This window comes from Anolis sagrei, chromosome 1, assembly GCF_037176765.1.
Source record: "Anolis sagrei isolate rAnoSag1 chromosome 1, rAnoSag1.mat, whole genome shotgun sequence".
NCBI lineage: Eukaryota > Metazoa > Chordata > Lepidosauria > Squamata > Dactyloidae > Anolis > Anolis sagrei.
Window position 1 is genome coordinate 104,766,771 of NC_090021.1, and position 24,401 is coordinate 104,791,171.

General features: G+C 42.6%; 2 protein-coding genes across 10 annotated transcripts in view; one reads left to right on the top strand and one right to left on the bottom strand.

Annotated features, from left to right (window-relative positions):
* The first annotated feature begins 3,623 nt into the window (after positions 1-3,623).
* On the top strand, positions 3,624-7,309 carry LYRM2 (LYR motif containing 2). Its single transcript, XM_060753034.2, has 3 exons — positions 3,624-3,770; positions 4,497-4,637; positions 6,893-7,309. The coding sequence occupies exons 1-3, from the start codon at positions 3,726-3,728 to the stop codon at positions 6,971-6,973; spliced, it is 267 nt and encodes an 88-aa protein (XP_060609017.2). The 5' UTR covers positions 3,624-3,725; the 3' UTR covers positions 6,974-7,309.
* A 5,556-nt stretch (positions 7,310-12,865) lies between these two features.
* ANKRD6 (ankyrin repeat domain 6) overlaps positions 12,866-24,401 on the bottom strand; it is a 108,595-nt gene continuing 97,059 nt past the window's right edge. For all 9 annotated transcript variants that reach the window (XM_060753026.2, XM_067467494.1, XM_060753028.2 and 6 more), the window contains 5 exons: positions 21,188-21,364; positions 19,593-19,745; positions 18,263-18,376; positions 14,837-15,164; positions 12,866-13,475 (listed from right to left, as the gene is read on the bottom strand). In XM_060753026.2, the coding sequence (XP_060609009.2) occupies positions 12,904-13,475; positions 14,837-15,164; positions 18,263-18,376; positions 19,593-19,745; positions 21,188-21,364 (1,344 nt within the window). In that variant the 3' untranslated portion in view covers positions 12,866-12,903. The remainder of the gene's footprint in view (positions 13,476-14,836; positions 15,165-18,262; positions 18,377-19,592; positions 19,746-21,187; positions 21,365-24,401) is intronic.

The window sequence follows — 24,401 nt, forward strand, 5'->3', positions numbered from 1 at the left end:
ACACGTCACCTCACTCCACCGCGGCACACACACACACCCCACCACACCTCACCACACACCCCCGCGGCACACACACACGCCACAACACGTCACCACACTCCCCCATGGCACACACACACACACGCCACAACACGTCACCACACTCCCCCACGGCACACACATGTCACACCACGCCCCAATCTTACCTCCTCCTTCTCCCCCAATCTCACCTCCTCCCCCTCCTTCTTCTTCCCCTGCAAGCCCCGCCCCCTCCAAGCCCCGCCCCTTCCTACCCTGTCCAAATCTATCCCTCCTCCCCCTCCTTCTTCTTCCCCTCCAAACCCCGCCCCCTCCAAGCCCCGCCCCCTTCCCGTAGAGAAATGGAGGGAAGGAAAGATGGGAAGGAAGGAAAAAAAGAAAGAAGGAAGAAGAGAAAGGGAGGTAAAGAAAAAGGGGGAAGGAAGGAAACTTGGTACACAGTTCTCCCACGGCCAACAGAAAATGCTGGTTAGGTGGGCCGTGTCCTTTGGTTTTGGAGTTGTAGTTCACTACATCCAGAGACCACTGTGGACTCAAACAATGATGGATCTGGACCAAACTCTACATGAATACTCCATATGCCCAATATGTCTAAATGTGAACAGTGGTGGAGATTGGAGAAAATAGAATCTTGATATTTGGGAGTTGTAGTTGCTGGGATTTATAGATCACCTACAATTAAAGAGCATTCTGAACCTCACCAACAATAGAATTGGGGCAAACTTCCCACACAGAACCCCCATGAGCAAAAGAAAATACTTAAGGCCATCCAGTCCAACTTCCTTCACCAGGACAAGAAAATGTAATCAAAGCCCTCCTGACAAAGAGCCATTCAGCCATATATATGATTCACACACACACACACACACACTAGTATCATAGATATGAAAAGGATCCCTAAAGAAGGACAATAATATATGACATGTTCCAGAATAGGCAAATCAGACAATCTCCACATCAACACTGACGAAGAAACAGCAAGAAATACTGCATACCCAACAAGCATAAAGAAATTACATATATTAGAAACCAACATTTTCACATTACTTTATTTTCCAGATCACAAGACTGGGCCACAGCAACGCGTGGCAGGGGACAGCTAGTAATTATAATAAAACTTTATTTGTACCCCACCACCATCTCCCATAGAGACTCAGAGTGGCTTACAAAATAGTACACAAAGATGCCATACATAAAATACATAATACCTAAAATACATCAACATGAAAACAATAATAGCATTACATAAACTAGGTATATACATTGGATAAAACAACCTCTATTAAAATAGAATCAATTAAAAGATCCATGTAATCAGTCGCGTGATGTTGCAACAAAAAAGGCAAATTCTATCTTAATCGGTATTAACAGAAGTACAGGAAGTTCTTGAGTTAGACATCTGACTTACAAACGACTCGCACTGTAGTTAAGAACAGGGGTGAGACAACAGGGAGAGAAATCTACCCCTCGGAAGGAATATTCACTCCTGGAAGAGTTATTTTCATGGGGAAAATGTGTCTCCACAGAAGCTATATCACCAATCCTTGTTTCCACAAAACAAAGTTTTCAAAATTTAATTATTATGGCAACAGGAAGTGAGGGAAAAACTTCTAAATAGGGTCACAGGCAGTAAAACAAACACTACAGGGGTTTGACTTTGTGACCTCAAATTCCCGTTGTATGTATCTTATCCTTTTGGGAAACTAGATTAGTAAGCAGCACATGAGATGAGATGGGCTCCAACATGATCGTGATTTGGAAGGTATTTAAGCTTCCCAAATGAAATAATATGGGTCCTTTCTCCATTGAGCTTCCAGCAGGCATCCAGTTCTGTAAGGCCTTTACATTTTAAAACTAGTTTAAAGGCCATTCATCTTTAAAACGGAATTAAACATAAGCTCTTGGGAGTTTAAAATCTTTTCTGAAAGGCTTATTTAATTGTACATTCCTTTGGGAACGCTGATGGATGGAAAAGGAACAAGAAAAATACTTTTAATAAAGACATATGATCCTGGAACAAGGAAATTACAGAGGGAGGCACAAAAGGGAAACGCTGAATGGAGTTACATTGACAAAATCCAATCCATTAACAGAGGTTTGAGCAAAGACAGTGGCTTTCATGGTACACTTTTTTGTGTCAGGAGCGACTTGAGAAACTACAAGTTGCTTCTGGTGTGAGAGAATTAGCTGTCTACAAGGAAGTTGCCCAGGGATGTCAGGATGTTTTGATGTTTTACCATCCTTGTGGGAGGCTTCTCTCACGTCCCTGCATGGGGAGCCAGAATAGACAGAGGGAGCTCATCCACACTCTCCCTGGATTCAAATCTGCAACCTGTTGGTCTTCCGTCCTTCCGGCACAAGGTTTAACCCAGTGCACTACTGAGGGCTCAACTTTAAACTTTGGAGTCCAACTTTGGGCCAACTTGAGACCTCCAGGTGTTTTGGAGCCCCCGGTGGAGCAGTGGGTTAAACCCCTATGCCGCCGGCAGGTTCGAATGCAGGGAGAGTTCGGATGAGCTCCCTCTATCAGCTCCAGCTCCTCATGCGGGGACATGAGGGAAGCCTCCCACAATGATGGTAAAAACATCAAAACATCCGGACATCCCCTGGGCAATGTCCTTGCAGACGGCCAATTCTCTCACACCAGAAGTGACTTGCAGTTTCTCAAGTCACTCCTGACACGACCAAAACAAAAACAAAAAAACGGGGGCTCCGTGGCACACTATAATATCTATTAATGCCGTCTGAAGAACCAAGTTTATATCCAGAAAAGCTTATGCTATTATTTTTAAAAAAGTCTGAAAGATATAATATACACATCCACACTTGAACGAGCCTGAATATTAGTATTTAAATGCCCTGTTGTACAAATAGGCCATTACTCTCAGTAAACTATGATTTCTTAGGCCCAAAGAAGGCAGAGGAGTTGCCGTGAGTTTTCCAGGATGTCTGGCCATGTTCCTGAAGCATTCTCACCTGATGTTTCGCCCACATCTATGGCAGACATTCTCAGGTCTGTCGGAAACTAGGCAAGTGAGGTTTATATATCTGTGGAATGTCCTGGGTGGGAGAAAGAACTCTTCTCAAACAAGAACCAATCAGGGCCAGCTAACACTTCCTAACAAAGGATCCCCCCAGGCAGCAACCAGCCAGGGTTTGAAGCTGCAAGGCCATTCTGTACTAATCTAGCTGGACAATAACAACATTCACACCTGCCTCAAGCAGACAAGAGTTCTTTCTCCCACCCTGGACATTTCACAGATATATAAACTCACTTGCCTAGTGAGACTCCCCGCAGACAGCAACCAGCCAGGCTTTGAAGCTGCAAGGCCATTCAATGCTAATCAAGGTGGCCAACTGAAACAGTCACACTTGCCTCTAGTAGACAAGAGTTCTCTCTCCCACCCTGGACATTCCACAGATATATAAAACCCATTTTCCTAGTTTCCAAGAAACCTCACAACTTCTGAGGCTGCCTGCCATAGATGTGGGCGAAACACCAGGAGAGAATGCTTCTGGAACATGGCCATACACCCCCGGAAAAATAACGTCCGGCCATGAAAGCCTTCGACCACACAAGACCTTGCAGAACTACAACTCCCAGGGTGCCTATTAGCATTGAGCCAGGTCGCCTGGATTCTGCTGGGGGCGCCATTTTCCTCCTGAGCCGAGCTGAGGAGGCCTCTTAGCCACAGAGAAAGCCCGAAATGGCGTCCTCCCGCCTGCCCCCGTCGGCGCTGACCCTCAAGCAGGTAAAGGAGAGGCAGAGAAGCGGACGGAGAAGGGAACAGGGCGGGAAAGGACGACCCGCGGGAAGCGGGTCGAAGGGGGCGGGCCCAGAGGCGAGTTGAGTGGCAGCAGGAGTGCCCAATGGCTGCGTGGTTGCTGTCGTCATCCCACTTTGCGTACGGGCCTAGTTTTGTCACCTCAGTTTGAGGCGTTTCCTTCCTCCGAGGGGCCTGTACACTAGGCCTGGGCCAACTTGAGCCCTCCAGGTGTTTTGGAGTTCATCTCCCACCATTCCAGACAGCCTCAGCCCCTTCCTTTCCCCCCTCAGCCAATTATGAATGTTAGAATGTAGAGACTGGCGAATCAGAAACCATATGCAAATTAGTAGGTCGAGATAGCTCATGCATGGGCCAACTTGAGCCCTCCAGGTGTTTTGGAGTTCAACTCCCACCATTCCTAACAGCCTCAGCCCCTTCCTTTCCCTTCTCAGCCAATTAAGAATGTTAGAATGTAGAGGCTGGCCAATCAGAAACGATATGCAAATTAGTAGGTCAAAATAGCTCATGCATGGGCCAACTTGGGCCCTCCAGGTGTTTTGGAGTTCAACTCCCACCATTCCTAACAGCCTCAGTACCCTTCCTTTTCCCCCTCAGCCGCTTCACCTGGAGTGAAGTCCCAACTTGGCCCAGGCCTGGCGTGGCACTCTTTGTGACTCAAGCCCTTTCTCTTCCCCACTTGACACCTTGTAGTTCCTGAGGAGGCAGCAGGTCCTTCAGCTGTACAGAAAAATCCTGCAGGCAATTCAACAGGTCCCGAATGAAACCGACCGCCAATACCTGAGGGACTGGGCCAGGGACGAATTCAAAAGGAATAAAGGCGCGACAGAGGAGGTGAGACGTCGTCGCCTTCCTGCGGTTTTGCAGACTTGGCAGATGAGCCAAACTACCCGCCTTTCTGTCTTTTACACAGCTTCAGTAACACTCAGTTGTATTCTTACAGAAGGGACCTTGTTGGAAAAAGCATATACAAGCAGTCCCAAAGTTATGGACAAGATAGGTTCTTTAAGGTTGTTCTTAAGTTGAATTTGTATGTAAGTCAGAACAGGTACATTTTAAAAGTGTAACTCCAGCCACTTATTCTCTCTCTCTCTCTCACACACACACACATACCCCTCTTTGGATAGCATAGGGAAGGGATAACACCCAAAAATGTTTTATCTTTTTGTTGTTTATTCGTTCAGTCGCTTCCGACTCTTCATGACCTCATGGACCAGCCCACACCAGAGCTCCCTGTCGGCCATCACTACTCCCAGCTCCTTCAGAGTCAAGCCAGTTACTTCAAGGATGCCATCCATCCATCTTGCCCATGGTCGGCCCCTCTTCCTTTTTCCTTCCATTTTCCCCAGCATAATTGTCTTCTCCAAGCTTTCCTGTCTTCTCATTATGTGCCAAAGCACTTCAAATTTATCTTTTATCTTTGGATAAAGTTAATAATAATAATAATAATAATAATAATAATAATACTTTGTTTATAACCCACACTGTCTCTGTAAGGCAGTGTTTCTCAACTTTCCTAATGCTGCAACCCCTTAATAAGGTTTCTCATGTTCTGGTGACCCCCAACCATAACATCATTTTCGTGACTGCTTCATAACTGTAATTTCTCTCACTTCCTGTTGTCTCATCCCTGTTTGTAACTATGAGTTGTTTGTAACTCAGGGACTGTATTCAGTTAAATTATTTTATAATGGGGATTCTTGGGCCTGTTTATGTTCTACAACAGACATCGCTGCCATCATATTTTATTCTTTTTTTAGAATCATTTTTGTTTATTAAAATCGACATTGAATAGAAATTGAATAAAGAATATAGGAATCGAAAACTACAAAGACAAGACAGGGAATCACCATATAGATATATAAATATTCTTCTTCTTTGATATTAGCGTTTGAATTCTCAGTAGTCTCCATCAACTTTTAATGTGTAATGTTTGACATTTAAGCAGAAACTAACTGAAGAAGTGTTGGTGTTTTAGTAGAATCAAAGACATTTGCTTTGTCAGCCTTTCAGCTATTGTCAAATCTCTCACTGACAACTTAGAAAATTACTGCAACTGCTAATACAGTAATTGTTTATAAGACTGTGTTGGTCTTGCTATTGTAGCTTTGCTTCTGAAGACTATTAGAGGCTCAATATACTTGTTAGGGGCTCAGTATGGAAGCCACAACATGCTGACAGTTCCACACAGGAGCCCCAATGCACAATATAGGAAGGACCTTTTGTTATTCTAAGTTAAAGGCAGTTACTGTCAGGACTTTTTGTTGGCTGCTGAGTGGAGGTGTAAATTGTAGGTCAATCAAATTCTGTCAAAATAAATGGGAAGAGTCCTCTCTGGATGGTTTGCATGGGACAATGCACCAGAAATTGCTAGAAGGCAAGTTCATTATCACTTATCCAAAATGTTTTGGACAAGAGATATTTGGGATTTTGGACTTTTTAGAATACCTATATTTGCATATATGTACCTAATGGGGATGGGACACAAATCTAAATGAAACATGGGCATAGCTAAAATGTGATTTTATACACAATAGTTTGGAACTTTTGTGCAGGAAAGCAAGTTTGTGTGCATCAGAAAGCAAAGGTATTACTATCTCAACCATCAATGGGGACAATTTTGGATTTTCGGAGTATTTTGGATTTTGCAATTCCAGATAAAGATGCTCAACCTTTGTGAACCCACATAACCTGTTTGCTCCTGCTTTGTCACTGATGATTTTATATTGTGTCATCTCAGTCAGGATTCCTAGCATGTTAATCCCAAACATGACAGGACTTTTAAACCAAAAGCGAACCAGGATTTGCAAACCCACTTTTGGAAGGGCATGATAATCCTGAGTTCTTGATCTAGGCAGCACATTAAAACACAGTGGAAATCATGAGACTTTCCCAGCGTTACTGTACTGAGAGTCTAAAATGCCCTGATCCTTTGATTGCTCACTCTAGGAGGGGTTGCATTTGCATGTAACTAATTCACAGTAAATTGAAATGCTACAGAAAATTGTCATTGTACTACTGCCAGAAAATGTATGTGAATACTTATTGCCTTCCGTATGCCAGCTAAGCTTAACATTTCTGTTTGACAGGACACTATTAGGATGATGATCACTCAGGGCAACCTGCAGCTTCAAGAGCTTGAGCGAACACTAAAGCTGGCAAAATCCTAGCCTTAACTCTGCTGATGGATCACAACTTGTCAGACTACTTTCCTCAGAAGACATTGCTCTGGAGAGATCTTGTGAAGAACCGCAGGGCAATTTCTGTGGAGAGTTAAGCAGGGAGGATAATAGTGTATTAAAGGGGAAAGCTGGCCTCCTGTGAGCCATGAGGTGCTGTCATGGCATAGAGTCATGGGATAGGTCTACATTTGAACTTGAAAGATCAGAAAAGCAACAAAGGAGTTTGCCATTCAAACATGAAATGCTCCTGTGAATGCAGGATGCAACCAAGCACTCAAACTGTTATTCTTTTTTGTGTCAAATTAAAGAAATGTTTATTTGCTAGTTTTTGTATTTGTTTATGTGTTGATTTTTTATGAACATCTGGGATTAACAGTCTGTGAACTGTTATACTAACCAGTGTTTCATATAGCTCAATTTACTGCATATATATTGCATGGCACAGGTACTCAAGTAGAACCCATACCAATATTTTTCATACAAGAAACATGTAAGAGATACTAACTTTGATTGTATTTTTCATTGACATATTACAGTGAGCTTTCTAACAGTTTTCCAACCTCCCTTTAAAGTGATGGAAAAAATCAGCTAGTGTACTAATCTAGAAGAGTTACTTGCTATTTATTTTGGTTTAGAGCAGCTGTACTTCGGAAACATTCCCACACAGCGTGAGGCACTAGAGGATATCCTAATCAACTTTTAGCATGAAAAGTACAGATACAATAGCTTTGAGATTTGTGTTATGAGATCTGTGGAAGATAAGAGGTTGTCTACAAATAAATAAACAGAATATTTATTTTTCTGTCATTATTATTGGTCAAGTGCCTTGTGGTTAGGTCTCATGCCAAAGAAAGGCCACAAAGGGTTATTTGGGAAAACATTTGTGGGAATTATTCCTTAATAAATGTGTACAGGTGGGAATTTTCAGTGGAGTAGCTAGTGACCAGCTTTCAATTGATATAACAACTGAGATACTGATCAAATTAGTTGTTAGGTGCCAGACTCATGGTCCCATAAACCACTATTACTGAACTTAGAATGCATGTCTGAATTGTAGATAAAAAAGAACTTCTGTAATATTGAAGTCACACACACTTTCACTCAAGTGTTATTGTTGTAGTAGTTATTACAGTATTATGCCATTTTTGTTGTTGTTGTTCATTCGTTCAGTCGCTTCCGACTCTTCATGATCTCATGGAAAAGCCCACACCAGAGCTCCCTGTCGACCTTCACCACCCCCAGCTCCTTCAGAGTCAAGCCAGTCACTTCAAGGATACCATTCATCTTGCACTTGGTCGGCCCCTCTTCCTTTTTCCTTCCATTTTCCCCAACGTCATTGTCTTCTCCAAGCTTCCCTGTCATCTCATTATGTGGCCAAAGTACTTCATCTTGGCCTCTAATATCCTTCCCTCCAATGAGCAGTCAGGCTTTATTTCCTGAAGTATGGACTGGTTGGATCTTCTCACGGTCCACGGCACTCTCAGAACTTTCCTCCAACCATATTATGCCCTTTAAGTAGCTGTTAATGTTGCAAATCTTATATTGCATATCTTCAACATCCTTGGGAAAAAATGGAAAATCTTTCCAGCTTGTACATATCAGGCAGACTTTGGCCAAGTGTTAGTATTCAGGGTAGTGCTTCTTAAGCAGAGCAATTTTTGCAAGGGCTTCTTTTTTTCTTTTTTCTTTTGCTCATTGCAGTGGAGAAAGCAATTCTTGTTGTTTACAAACATAGGCTAAGATTTTGCCCCAGGAGATGTATCATAAAGTTTTGCAAAAGTGGAACTACACTGTTCCTTTACCTCCTCTGAAGTTCCCAGTGAATGTTATAGTTCTGCTTTTGGTGACAGGCATATTGGCTGTAGTCAGGTAAAATCCTTTTGTTGCATCCAAAGGAATACTACTGTTATGGCTGATATTGCACATGTGCATGTGCAACTGCACTGCATGCTCAGTCCTGGAGAAGCCCCTGGATAGAGGTATCAGTTGCTTCTCCAATAGTTGCATTCTTTCAATTTGCATGCCAGCTTATGGAGACCACCATGCATTTCATTGGGTTTTCTTAGGCAATAAATTATCCAAGGTTTTGCCAGTTCCTTCCTCTAAAGAGCCTAGAACACCGGAGTGTACTGTCAATAGCACTCTGCAAATAAGCAAGGCTGGTCATTTAGGCCCCCATTGTAACAGTTACTAAATGACCATGGATGAATCAGCTAAAAGGTGAAATTGAGGGATAGGCAGTGAAGTTTGGATTATTGCTCAAGGTTGGTAAAAAAAGTAATGATGAAAAAAATCTTACAAACTGTTTTTTGCACTATCATAAGTCGGATGCTAGCCACAGCTAGTCTAGGAGAGCATCCCAGAATAGAGCTCTATAATATGTTAAGCAAAGGTAAATTAGGAAGATCTTTAAACATGGCATCCCATGGGTGTTAATGTATCTTCTTTATACCTAGCCCTAGAGCAGTAATGCTCCTTACAAGCATCTCCATGCAGCCATCCTGATATTGGGAGTGGGAACTACTGAATATAGTGTCCACTCACCAAAACCAATGACTTATCAATCTCAGACCCCCCAGTACTCTTGTTATTTATGAGTGATCTAATTGGAAAGACACAGCCCAGCATATTGCACTTGAGAAGTTTTCCACTTTTGTGTTCCACATATTACAGAAGTGTAATTATAGGATATAGGTTACAAGAATGTGAGAGTGTAATTACAGAATGCAAGTTACAGACTTATAATAATTCCAAGCCATGCATATTTAATATGCTTATATATTTCTGGATTATAGGATTTAAATTCATTTAGACTAAAAAGGGGTAGTGGCCACAGGACCAAAAGTTTTAAAAGTGTATACAATTTGGATTACAAAACGTGGTTTTGTACATAAAGACCTTTGTATGCTTTTCCATGTATAAGTGACATCTTTCTGAGCTAAATTCAAGGTATTTGCACTTTAGAATGAAAGGTACAGAAAGGTTCCTGGACTACTACTACTACTACTTTCACATCCCTCAATGCATTTTTACCTCAAACAAGTTGAATTGTGTGAAAATATACTGGTAGTTAGGGAGGCATGTTTAAATAAATGTCAATATGCATTTCTACAGAATAGAAGACAGTCTATAACCTCATCAAGGTGCAATCTAATTTCCGCATGCATGCATACAGCAGGAGGATTCAAAGTTGTGAGTCTAATAATACTATAGCAAAATATATTATTATTTGATACATAACAAGATTAGTACACAGCATACAAGATCACTGTGCTGGCTTTTGTATTTGATTACATGTTGGACACTTCCCAAGTGTCTAGGACTGTGTGATGTATCGGCGAATAATGCGTACAAATCAGGGTACAGTGGCCTTTTGCAACTTTTTTTTTTGTCGTGTCAGGAGCAACCACTCCTGTTGTGAGAGAATTGACCGTCTGCAAGGACTTTGCCCAGGGGACGCCTGGATGATTTTTGATGTTTTATCATCCTTGTGGGAAGCTTCTCTCATGTCCCCGCATGAGGAGCTGGAGCTAATAGAGGGAGCTCATCCGCCTCTCCCCGGATTCGAACCTGCGACCTGTCGGTCTTCAGTCCTGCTGGCACAGTGCTTTAACCCACTGCGCCACCGGGGGCTCCCTTTTGCACTGATGGATGGTAATTTTGTCACTGTCAATTGTTTTTAAGTACAGGCCAAAGTCTTTAGGCATTGCACCCAGTGTGCCAATCACCACTGGGACCACCTTTACTGGCATGTGCCAGAGCCTTTGCAGTTCTTTGCAATTATTATTATCATCATCATCTGTTCATTTATACCCTGCTTTTTCTCTCCACAAGGAGACTCAAAGCAGCTTTAAAAAGAAAAGACTGAAAGCCAGTTATGTTTTGAAGAGATAGGCATTGCATTTTGTTACGGGAAAATTATGCATGCCAACCTTGAGGCAGATTCCAGGAGAGTTTACTAAACCTTACATCCATAGAGATAAAATATATTGAAGATAAACTTTTTTTCCAGGTAGAGGTAGCCAACTTTGCTATTTTCCTAATAGTTGATTCTGGAATTGAACATTTCCCCCATTTTGAGAGTACTGCTTTACAGTTATCAAACACATGTGTTCAGGTGCAGATAGAAATAGACACGCTTATGTATTAGCAAACAAAAGAGACAAGGAATTAAAGCAGGGGGAAAACAGTTTCGTACAACTGCAAAACATTTTATTTTTCCCTTTACAGTGAAACAGGCAAACCTGTTAATGATGACTTAGCCAAAAATTTTAGTAAGGATACTGAGGTTGATGTAGGAGTGCTTTAGGCACTGGACCCAGCCCACAGATCATCCAACCCGTTACCATTTAAAATCATGGGCTGAGATCTTACATTGCATTTCCAGCTATGTAAAAATAACTGCAAATGACCTAAGGATTCAACTTCCCAAATCCCTCCTTAAACTCTAATAAGCTGCTCTGAGCAATCATCTGTGGCATGGCTGAGTGGGGCACATCAGGATGGTGCAAATAGCTTGATCTCACCCTCGAGCAACAATAGAATGAGGAGAAGTTCAGCTCAAGGACAAGAAGGGGCTACTGCATCTTTTTGAAGCACTCAATTTGAGTGCTGCAGACCTGCATTGCTCAGAATTGCTCTTGTAGTTTAAGGGAGGATTCAGGGAGTAATAGTGCCACGATCATGAATTTGTATCGTAGTTACAGATCCATCACTGCAATGCAGGATGCCAGGATTATTTACTGTAATCCTAAAGCCAATTGTAGAGATAGATTCAACTTCTCTGCCCCCTGCCAACCTTTGGTTGAAAAGCCAATGAACAAGATTGTGTCTTGATAGAGCAACATGTAGGCTGCACAAACTGGTGGCTTGAGGTTGGGAACCACATACTCCCTTGCCTCCAGCCCATTACAGACAACGATATGTGCAGAAAAGCCAGTTTCCACACCCATACAGCCCTAGTTGGATCAAGGTAGAAAAGCACAAAGGATTCACCAAATGGCAGTGTAGTCTTGGACAGAGGTAGTCTAGCTAAGGTTGGCCACTTTTTAATTTCCAAGAGGATACATGAGCACTCCAGAGCTTAAGTGACTTAACAAGGGAATTTTTTTTAAAAAAAGGATAAAATATATATAAAATAAAACTTCAAAAATATTTATAAAATGGCACAGGCATTCGATGGGAGGAAAGGGATATTACTGATCCTTGGAACTATCACGAGCAGAAGTAGGGCACGCAAGGACATCCTACACAGAACTGCTATCACATCTGGCACGCTATAGGAAGATAAAATAAACATGCCCAAAATTCTCTTGGGCAGTTATGAATATGTAATCTAAAGTTACACATTCGTGACTGTTTCATATTCATAATCTGAACATATTCCCTGATGTAATCCCCCAACCCCCAGTTACCAGGCAGTCGCTGCTGCAATCGACAGGGATCCGTTCCCTTGTCAATCCAGAAGCAGAAGATGGAGGTTTCTATTTGCACATGGTATCTGTGGAACAAGGAGGGAATTGTGGCAGCAGGTATCTCACTTCTTATCACAACAGAGATTGCTTTATGTGAAGGAGTGGAAACATTCCCAAGCGAAAGGGGAACAGACCTTGTTTATCACAGTGGCTGGTGCCTAATAAGTGGGATGTCCACAAGTCACTGCATAGCTACATAACCATGATGGTTACACATTCATTGCCGACCCAGAAGAAAAGAAGTGCTAATTTTAGAAAACAGATCTAGATTCCAAATACAGTCTTCACCATCTTGGAAGGCCACCGACCCTTGAAACATGATGCAGCTTACTCCTCCCATCTCTCCCCATTCCACCCCCTCCCCAATTAGCTTAATCGCTGTTTGTGAAAAATTGCAGCCCCCCCCCCCCCCCCCGGGAGTCTTTGCAGGAACAAGAACCAAGGCTACTTGTCTTTTTGCAACTTAGTCCTCAGTTTATGCAGTTCCTCTTCTAAATCTTTTATATGTTCTTTGAGGGCAACTTTATCTTCTTGGGCTTTCTGATTAGCTTGGCTCCGTGCTTCCTCGATCTTCCTCTCGTACCACTTCTCCATCTGACCGGACACTGCCTCAAAGAAGTACTGGGTGATTTCAAGGGCCTGAGAGGTGCCTGCAAGCTTTGGGCTGGGCTCATTGCCACCTGAGGCAGAAGGTGGTGCAGGCTGGGCTGACAAGGGCTGCCCAGGGTGAGTCCCTCCATGTTGGTGGGCTCTGTGCTTCAACTGGCCATTTCTGGTCCCCTTCTTTGTTTGGGTCCCTCTGTCTATCAAGCAGCCAGACTGTGACTCTGCCTTGGCAAAGTCAGCAGAGTGTGCAGCAGTTTGTACCTTGACGTGCCTTAATTTGGAACCTGAGTATTCTGGCGGAGGCAGCTCTTGTTGCAACCTGCTTAATCCTGCTTTGTCCTTCGGCCGGACGACTCGTGGAGAAGCTCCAGAAGGAGGTGGAGCAGCACCAACTAACTGTTGCTCAGTTCCTGTAATAAAGGAGGTTTGAATCACAATGATTGGCATTTACACGCAATGATATGAAAACATAGGTACAGGGTTGTTGTTTTTTTGTGTCAGGAGTGACTTGAGCAACTGCAAGTCGCTTCTGGTTTGAGAGAATTGGTTGTCTGCAAGGACATTGCCCAGGGACACCTGGATGTTAGATGTTTTACCACCCTTGTGGGAGGCTTCTCTCATGTCCCCACATGGGTAGCTGGAGCTGTCAGAGGGAGTTCAACCCACTATCCCCGGATTTGAACCACTGACATGTCAGTCAGCAGTCCTGCCGGCACAAGGGGTTAACCCATTTCACCACCAGGGGCTCCATATAGATACAGGTTGAGCATCCCTTATTCGGAATTTCAACATCAAAAACATTACTAAATTGTCCATATGGGTGGAAAAGATAGAGACATCTGCTTCCTGATGATTCTATATACACCCATGGTTTCATGGATAAAATCATTATAAATATTTTATAAAATTGTTATCAAGCTATGTATTTATATATGGGCCCCAACTCCAAGATACCTCTGTATGTACCTATATACGCAAAAAAAAAAATCTAAAATCCAAAACATTTCTGGTCCCAAACATTTCTAAAAAGGGATACCCAACCTTTACTATCATAGGGCTTTCTTGATGGCTGCAGAGACTGAAAAAGTGTCCAAAATGGTCCCCTCCTTGCTTTCCTTCCATTGGCAGACACATAAATTTTATCTGAATGGGCATTTAAAACAGAATGTTTAAAAGAAAAAGAAGAAAATCAGATCCAGAATACTGTATTGTTTTCAACTGAAATGATTTTTATAATTTTAATTGATTTTTATCTTTTATAGTGCAAGTTAAATTCTTTTAATATTGTGAAAATGCCATTTTAATATTCACTTTTTAATCTTATTTGCATTGTTCAATTAAAATTTTAAGCCATTTTAATCCCAATTAGGGAAGAGAGATGAGGTATAAATCAATAGTAGATAGGGAGGAAATAGCAGAAGCCTACTTCACACATACAAGTTGGCACTGGAAAGGTGCTACACCAAAAGAATACACCATCACAAATAGAATGTGTATGATGAGGGGAGGGGAATTTATGACATCCACAATCAAAAAGACAAAAATGTCACGAGAGACTGCTTCTGGAACATGGCCAAACAGCCAGGAAAACTCACAGCAACCCAGTGATTCCAGCCATGAAAGCCTTCAACAACAAAAAGAAAGACACGCAGCTGGAATTAAATTGACAGTTTTGCCCTTTGCTTCCACAAGCCTCTTGTGTTGGTTCTGCTGCCACAGAAACATACTAGCCATCTCTCTGGAAACTGCTAGCAGAAAAAAAACAAAATACCTGAGGTGGTGGATTGTTGAGCAACAAAATATTGCTTCCCGTAGCTCTGCTCTGTGGCTAGCGGCCTTCCCCTCCCAGGGTCTTCGGGCAGAGGGTTCTGGAGAGCAAGGCAGGAATGCTGCTGGGACCCATCGCTCTGCAGGTGAGGTTGGCTAGCTTTGCAGTCTTTTGTACTAGGAAGGTTTTCGGTATCCAAAGTCTCAGTGAGTGATTCACAGGTGGACAGAGTTGACTTGGGCCTTGAAGATCTGGAATCTCCAGACAGCTTCAGTTCTAGATTCTGAAGTTTTAACAGGCACCAGGCTTTCAGTTCGCCCACCAAAGACAACTGTTAGGGGAAAACAAAAAAACAAATCAGAGGAGTTTTAGCTCCCAGTTCCTTAATTTGTGCTGCTGACCTTAAGCATATTAAGCATGGAGCCACAGTAGCAAAACAGGTTAAACCGCTGAGCTGCTGAACTTGCTGACTAGAAGGTCGGCGGTTCAAATCCACAGGACGGAGTGAGCTCCCGCTATTAGCTGCAGCTCCTGCCAACCTAGCCCTAGAGCAGTAATGCTCCTTACAAGCATCTCCATGCAGCCATCCTGATATTAGGAGTGGGAACTACTGAGTATAGTAATTCAAAAACATGCAAATGTGAGTAGATCAATAGGTACCACCTTGGTGGGAAGGTAAACGGAGCTCCATGCCGTCTTGCCGTCCACATGACCTAGGAAGTGTCTATGGACAATGCAGGTTCTTTGCTTGGAAATGGAGATGAGCACCACCCCCCAGAGCCAGAAGGGGAAGCCTTTACCTTTATCTGTGTTTCATTGTTTCTAGGCATTGAACTTTCACCTTTATGTTTGTGTATGCTGGAATCAGCCCTGCGTCCCCTCGAGGAGATAGGGCAGAATACAATTATTATTATTATTATTATTATTATTATTATTATTATTATTATTCCCATCTCTCCCAGCCACCGAAGGCTTTGTCACATCAGTGTGCTGGCCCCCAGCAATCATATATGTAAACAATAACATACTGGTTACAGAAACCATCAGGTTAACACATTCTTCCCAATATGGAACTTCAGTGATTGTGTTTCAACAATCAATGTCTCATACTGTTTCACTTCACCCTACCATCCTACCTATGTCTGCTCTACATACCTGCTGTTTATAATAGTAACAACAACAACAACAACAACAACAATGGTAAAGGTTTCCCCTGACAGTAAGTCTAATTGTGTCTGACTCTGGGGTGTGGTGCTCATCTCTATTTCTATGCCAAAGAGTCGACGTTGTCCACAGATACCTCCTAGGTTATGTGGCCAGCATGACTGCTTGGAATGCCATTACCTTTCTGCTAAGGCAGTACCTACTGATCTACTCACATTTGCATATTTTTTAACTGCTAGGTTGGCAGAAGTTGGGGTTAACAGCAGGAGCTCATCCTGGTCCCCGGATTTGAACTCCCAACCCTTTGGTCAGCAAGTTCAGCAGCTCAGCGCTTTAACCTGCTGCACTACCAAGGTGGGACTATTAATAATAATATTAATAATAATTATTATTATAGCCATTGTTATTATTATCCACTTCTCCTTACGACTCAAGGTGGGGCACAACACAGTTAAAATATATCATCATCATAAAAATACATTCAATAAAAACACATCTTAAAATGTATTTCTTTACATGTTTTTCTTTTTTATACACTGCAATTGCACAATTGTACCATTTCAATGCTTCTCACAAATAGAGGACAGTGCAATAATGACAAGATAAAGTTTTAATACATTAAAATAAAATAAAACTGGGAAAATGGAGCACAAAGACATGTTTTTATTTTGCTAAAAGATAAGGAAAGGGAGGAAACTACTGCATATTCTTCCAGAATATTCTAATTACAAAGGGATAAAATGGTCAGACCAGGAAAAAAAAAGTTGAACAGCAGAGATATCGAAGCCAATAACAGGATTTTCCCATCAATGAAAAGACGTGATCCAATAACTTGGAAATTCTTTGCAACGAAAGGACAGCCATGTGATTAGGAAAAATCAAACATGGAACATAGCCAGTGCATTCGTGCAACAAATCTATTGTGTGGTAAAGTCCTGAATCTAATGGATATAATATCCTTAAAGGGTCACTTAACATTACACCTTTAGTGAAAGGCATAGTTACTTTATGAATCAAAGGAATAGAAATGAATGTTATTATACCACTGAAATAAAGGTTCACACTCATATTAGCGTGGAAGATAGCAATTACTTCCTGATTTCTGAAAAAGGGTTCCATACATAATTGGTACATAAATGCATTCTTGGGATTGAGGCATTACTATTCACTGGACCAACTAGAAATAAAGAGAAACATGACAGTGTTTTAATATTAAATGTTGCTGTATTCAATCCATAAAAATGCCAGTGGTTTTCAAGGAGGGTTATTGCTATTAAGCACATCTGTACCCCAGCCTTCTTCTAAGCTAAATGAATAACTTTCCCAATTGCAGCTTGAAAAAGTTATTTCTTTAGATTATATCTCACAGCACTAACTGCATGATTCTGCAAATTATCACTTTAAAAAATTATTTTTCTAGCCGCTGAACATAAGATCATTGAATAAGCATTGCGACAAATTTGAGATCAGAACCTTGACCTCCTCAATCAATTCTAAGTAATGTAACCACTCCATCATATAATTCACAATATTGATTCTTGGTTGGAAATAATCTAAGTAAAGTAGTATTTTTCCTTTTCCACTGTGGATAAAAGAAATGAAAATTTAAATAAACGATTGCTGTGTGTAAGGCATCTTCCAAAGCTGAACTTTTGGATGGAGACCTGCTGGAAAGTTGAAGTTCATAACTGTTTTCGGAGTTCGTGGAGAAAAACTATTGAATCCCTTCAATTTATCTCCTTTTTGACTTCTTGTTGCTATGTGCCTTCAAGTAGTTTCCGACATATGGTGAACCTAAGGCAAACCTTTCACGGGGTTTTCTTGGCAAGATCTGTTCAGGGAGGGATTGCTTCACGCTTAACTAAAAATATTTTCCTGCTGGCTCTGTGGGAGTTCAGGTGTTATCTTCCTGAAATGCAGTCAAAAAGGATGACACAAAAATCAAATGAAAAAAGGAGTAAATCATTTTTACCAGAATGTTTGAGGATATGAAATCATTTGGGAATTCAGCAGCAAGCAGGTGGCAATTAATCTTTTAAGAACTATAAAAAGAAATGTGTTTAAATATCATACTGTCCATTATTCAGCGAAGCTGTGAAAGAACACAATATTTTTCCCATTATAACTAGACTTTTCACTCCAGAAAACATATTAACTTTTTTTGCTTTCAGATAAGCATCCTGTCTTTTCTTTGTACTTTAACAGAAATGTTCAATTTCCTCATCTATTCACATAATCAACTATGTCTTTATTTTATTTTTTTACCTGGCGTTTCTCCCCTTCAGCTTTTTCCAGCTCCGTGTGCTCCTGAAGGCGATGAAGGCACTCTGTTCTTTCTGCTGACAGCCTCTCCGCCATTAATTTGTCTAAGACGCGAAGCTGTGATGGAAAAGAAAGGTTCAGCAGAAATCACACCAGTGCATGAATTAACTTATTAAATCTGAGCAATTAACAAAACCTCCCTCAATCCCACCTTTCATCATTTTGACTTCATCAAAATGACTTCATCATTTTGACTTGCTAAGAGTAGAAATAAGAGTCAAAAAGGAAGGTCTAAAAAAAGTATTTACAAACCAACATTTAAAAAATTCAGCATTTTTTTTAAACAAGGATATTCTAATTATCATAGCTAGCTGCTGGGAAGTGCTTTATAGAGATATGAAAAACCTGTGTCCTTCTAAATGCTATTAAGAGTCCCAACACTGAACAGCAAAAGGCTAAATGGGTCAGTATTCAGTGACTATGGAAAATATAATGCACCTACTTCTGCATAGTCCTCAAATATAGTCCAGATCAGAATTTATTAAAATTTTAACTTGCTATCCCTTTTGGCCCAAGACATTTTAGGTATATGGCTATATAAAATAGATATAAAAATCAAATACTGATAATAGATCAGTATTTGCAAAGCTTGCTAAATAGTCTAATTTTCCTTTTTATGAAGTACAGCTGAAGCATCCTCTGTAGAGTCCACTGTAAACCCTGCACAACAGATTCATGTAAAGGTCTAAAACAGCCACTAGATGGTGTTCAGAAATTTATTTTGGGACCCCAACACTGAGCTGAAGAGACCCCATTTGGAGACAGGGCCCACAGTTGAAGTTAGAGGCTCCTTCTTTGGAGGCTTTTAAAAGGGGACTGGATGGCCATCTGTTGGGATTGCTGATCTGCAACATGTTTGTATGAGTTCCCCCTGTTTAAGAACTAAGGAAGTGCTATGCCAGTAAAAAGGATACTGAATTACTAAAAGGATCCCAGGCATAATCTACCAATTTACTTACAATGACTTTAGAAGAAATTCCCCTTCTATATTGCCACTCCTCTCCATTTCTTTCCAAGCTCTATTTTGCAACATCTGACCATTCTATATTTATAATGTTGAAGTGGTTAAACAAGGTTGGCCTGCAAATCATGGTCATCACCACATGAAGCAGCTGCAGAGAACAGCTTCTGTGCTGCAGCTGTGCTTTGTGGCAATTGCTCCATGCTGAACAGCTTGAAAAGGAAAGAGTTTCAAGCAGCTTCCCTGTGAAGGAAGCCACTTATCACTCTCACGATGCTCCAGAAATACTTGATGCTGGAATTGCTTCCTTACCTGGTGTTGTGTTTTGTTTTCCATCTGTCCAAGTTTGCTATTCATCTTATCCTGTACTGATACAAACTCAGCTTTGATTTCTTCCACAGCAGCTGCCAATTGGTTCTCTACTTTATTTATCAGCGGTTCACAGCGACATCCATTTATTGGTGCCTGGAAGAAATGAAGAACCCCAATAACACAACCTTCCACCTTAACATTAATTCTGGCAGCTCTGATTGGGATCTATAGGAAGAGATACACCCATTTTGGCTGAAATCCCATTCAATGTCAACCTAGATAATGTACCACCAGTATACTAGAAGAGAACAAAAAAATGGCAGCACGTTGGACAGGCCTTTAAAACAGATTACTCAACTGCCTGCACACTGGATATTACCTAACCATGCATGTAAAAGGGACAATGGCTGACATAAACCAGAGTTATAGCATATAAACAGGATTCGAGTGTATATGTTTAAAATCATAGGTTGCAACAGATAATTAAACAGATCTGCCTAGATCCAGGATGGGACATTTTCAATGAATCCAGGGGGTATTTCTTTACTCTTGGGATATTCTAAGAACACTATCTGAAGTGCAAAAACAAACAAAACACCCTTGGAATGTCCAGATGTCCATTTCTGATTTTGTAAAATCACCATGTTCTGATGTTAACCATCCCAAGATAATTGCCATTTCTGAAGACTTTCTGCAGAAGAGAAGGCTAAGAGGAGACATGATGAGTGCCATGTATAAATATGTGAGGGGAAGTCATAGGGAGAAAGGAGCAAGCTTGTTTTCTGCTGCCCTGGAGACTAGGACGCTGAACATTGGCTTCAAACTACAGGGAAGGAGATTCCACCTAAACATTAGGAAGAATTTCCTCACTGGGAGAGCTGTTCAGCAGTAGAACTCTCTGCCCCAGAGTGTGATGGAGACTCCTTCTTTGGAGGCTTTTAAACAGAGGCGGGACGGCCAGATGTCGGGGATGCCTTGAACGTGATTTTCCTGCTTCTTGGTAGGGGGTTACCGGATGGCCTACCACGTACCACCTCTATGATTCTATGAAACCAGACTACAGCCAAAAATACAAAGAAAAAACGACACATATGCTGCAGTAAGAATTGGCTCAAAGCAGTACCACAGCTTAGGTTCACCCTTCAAAAAACCATTAGTCTTTTCATTCTGCACTACACACATGGAAAAATATTATCTGATAATGAATAAAAATACAATTCTAATCTATACATGGAGAGATTAAATACTTCTCAGGTGAAACTCATACTGTATTCCCATTGCTTTCTTCATCTCTCTATTAAAAAGTTACACACATATGCATACAACTGTCAATGCAAAAAATGTATTAAGTGTATCACTTCCAGTTGGAACTAAGCTGGATTTAAGATGTTGCCTCCACTATCCTTATAACCAGATTAATTCAAAGATCCAAATCATTTAACAATGAGGGCACATCTATACAATTGTATATTACACCACTTTCCAAAAAGGCATGCAAATAATTAAATCTGAATTATGCTTAGCTTTATGAAAATCCTTCCTGTTTTATTTCTTCAACATATTCATATTACTCCAGTGGGAGACTACTTGGTTACCTGCATGATTTTACCATCCTTCCCACGGTAAAGTGTATACAACTGATATGCTCTGAATTCATGGGGTGGCGGTGGAGATGAGCAGCGGTGCTTGCTCCTGCGTTTTGGCAAGTTCTGGTGTGGGCCAGAAGGCATCTGCTGGTCAGCAGGGGATGTGGGGTCAGAGAGTGCTGAAACCTGATTTTTTAAAAAAACAAGAACAACAACCTTTTGCCTGATTTTGGAGATAAAATGCTCATTCCCACCCCATCTAATTACAGTTAGGCCACAATAGAACACATTACAGATTAAAATACTTTCAACACTTTAGGTATAGTTAAAACGAAATAAACAACTTACATTAAATAGTGGCCCAAAAAAGGAGGCACTGATGAAAAATCTACGCTTTATGGTGTGGATTTATTGACCTCTGACTGTCTGCTTGGAAGCACAAAAGCAAATAATGAAGCATACTACTTCAGTCAGCTCCAAAGTCTCGGAGCAGCTCTTATCTTTTATTGCCAATTTACACTATTTACAGGAGCAGAATAAAACACGTCCATTTTCTAGCTGTACATCGCAGGAAGCTCAAACTGCATGGCAATCTAATTCAATGGAATGTAAACACACACCAGAACACTCCAAAATTACACTCTAGAAATCAAAGGACAGCTCTATGCATTTAACTCTTACATTGCATTGCTACACCACACAGTTTAAACTACAAACAATATTTCAATTAATTTAAACCCATGTTCTAACACAGGGGTCCTCAAACTTTTTAAACAGGGGGCCAGTTTACTGTCCCTCAGACCATTGGAGGGCCGGACTATAGTTAAAGTAATATATGTAATAACAATAGAGAAAAGACTGACTGGGGAAGGGGGTGAGAGAGAAAGAATGGGAAGGGGTGTTAGAAAAAGTGGAAAAATGAGGTGAAAGGGGGATATCTGGAAAAGCACAACAGATTAGGGTGGGAAGGGGGCAACTGGGGAAGGAGGAAAGATTGAGATGGAAAAGGGGGTCTGGAAACTAGGAAAGGTTGGGATGGAAAGGGAGGCTCAGGCTGGAAAGTGGGAAACTGCAGTGGGAAAGGAGGCAAGACTGAAATGGGAAAGAGAGGCTGGAACCTGGGAGAGGCTGGGATGGAAAGTGGAGTGAGAGGGACTGGGGAATGGGGGTAGTAAAGACTGGGATAGGAAGGGGTAAACTAGAAAAAGGGAATACTGGGGTGGGAAAGGGGTGCTAGAAAAGTGGGGGGGGGCTGAGGTGGGAGGGAGGAAGGTGTTGTCTGGCTCAGCCAAGGAGAGAAAAGCCTGGGGTCGCCTTCTCCTCCTCTCCCCCATCCCCAGAAGGGAGACCTGGAAAGCAGGGGGGAGAATGGAAGCAGGGGGGCAGCTGCTTGATTGTGGGAGGGGGCTCTCCTCCACACTTCCATTCCCCTCCCCACTTTCCCGGTCTCCCTTCTGGTGGGCAGAAGGGAGAGAGGAGGCGACCCCAGGTAGCTGGTGGATCACGGGAGGGAAATGGAAGCACTGAGGAGACTCCCCCTCCCGCGATTCACCAGCTCCCTACCTGCCTGGTTGGCCAACTGGAGAAGGAGGAGGAAGAAAAGAAGAAATGGCAGCAGCACCCTTTCTCCTCTTCTTCCTCCTCTTCCTTCTCGAGAGCCAATTGGAGGAGGAGGAAGAAGAAGGAGAAGGGGCGCTGCTGGGTTTCTTCTCTTCTTCCTCTTCTTCCTCTTCAATGGCCAGTTGGAGGAGGGGGAGGAGAAAGGCAGCAGTGGCCTTCTCCTCTTCTTCCTCCTCCTTCCTCCAACTGGCCATCGAAGTGGAAGAGGAAAAAGAGAAGAAGCTGCAGCAGCGCCCCTTCTCCTCTTCTTCTTCCTCCTCCTCCTCCTCGATGGCCAGCTGAAACAGGAGGAGGAGGAAGAGAAGGAGAAGGGGCGCTGCTGTGTTTCTTCTCTTCTTCCTCCTCCTCTTCAATGGCCATTTGGAGGAGAGGGAGGAGAAAGGCAGCCCTTCTCCTTTTCTTCCTCCTCCTTCTTCCAACTGGTCATCGAAAAGGAAGAGGGAAGAAGAGAAGAAACTGCAGCAACACCCCTTCTCCTCTTCTTCCTCCTCCTCCTCCTCAATGGCCAGCTGGAACAGGAGGAGGAAGAAGAGGAGAAGGGGCGCTACTGCGTTTCTTCTCTTCTTCCTCCTCTTCCTCTTCAATGGTCAGTTGGAGGAGGGGAGGAGAAAGGCAGCAGCGGCCCTTCTCCTCTTCTTCCTCCTCCTTCCTCCAACTGGCCATCGAAGAGGAAGAGGGGGAAGAAGAGACGAAACTGCAGCAACACCCCTTCTCCTCTTCTTCCTCCTCCTCGATGGCCAACTGGAAGAGGAGGAGGAAGAAGAGGAGGAGAAGGGGCGCTGCTGTGTTTCTTCCCTTTTTCCTCCTCTTCCTCTTCAATGGCCAGTTGGAGGAGGGGGGGGGGTGGAGAGAAAGGCAGCAGCGGCCCTTCTCCTCTTCTTCCTCCTCCTTCCTCCAACTGGCCATCGAAGTGGAAGAGGAAAAAGAGAAGAAGCTGCAGCAGCGCCCCTTCTCCTCTTCTTCTTCCTCCTCCTCCTCCTCGATGGCCAGCTGAAACAGGAGGAGGAAGAAGAGAAGGAGAAGGGGCGCTGCTGCGTTTCTTCTCTTTTTCTTCCTCTTTCTCTTCAATGGCCATTTGGAGGAGAGGGAGGAGAAAGGCAGCAGCGGCCCTTCTCCTCTTCTTCCTCCTCCTTCCTCCAACTGGCCATCGAAGAGGAAAAGGAGGAAGAAGAGAAGAAACTGCAGCAACACCCCTTCTCCTCTTCCTCCTCTTCCTCCTCTTCCTCCTTGATGGCCAGCTGGAACAGGAGGAGGAAGAAGAAGAAGAGGAGAAGGGACGCTGCTGCGTTTCTTCTCTTCTTCCTCTTCAATGGCCAGTTGGAGGAGGGGGAGGAGAAAGACAGCACCGGCCCTTCTCCTCTTCTTCCTCCTCCTTCCTCCAACTGGCCATCGAAGAGGAAGAGAAGGAAGAAAGAAGAAACTGCAGCAACATCCCTCCTCCTCCTCCTCCTCCTCCTCCTCCTCGATGGCCAGCTGGAGAAGGAAGAGGAGAAGGGGCGCTGTTGCCTGGGCAGCATAGATAAACGACTGCTCCAACTCCCAGAGCAGGCAATGCTGCTAGACCAGCCCTGCGTGAGCTGCCTGCCGGAAGCTAAAGCCAGGA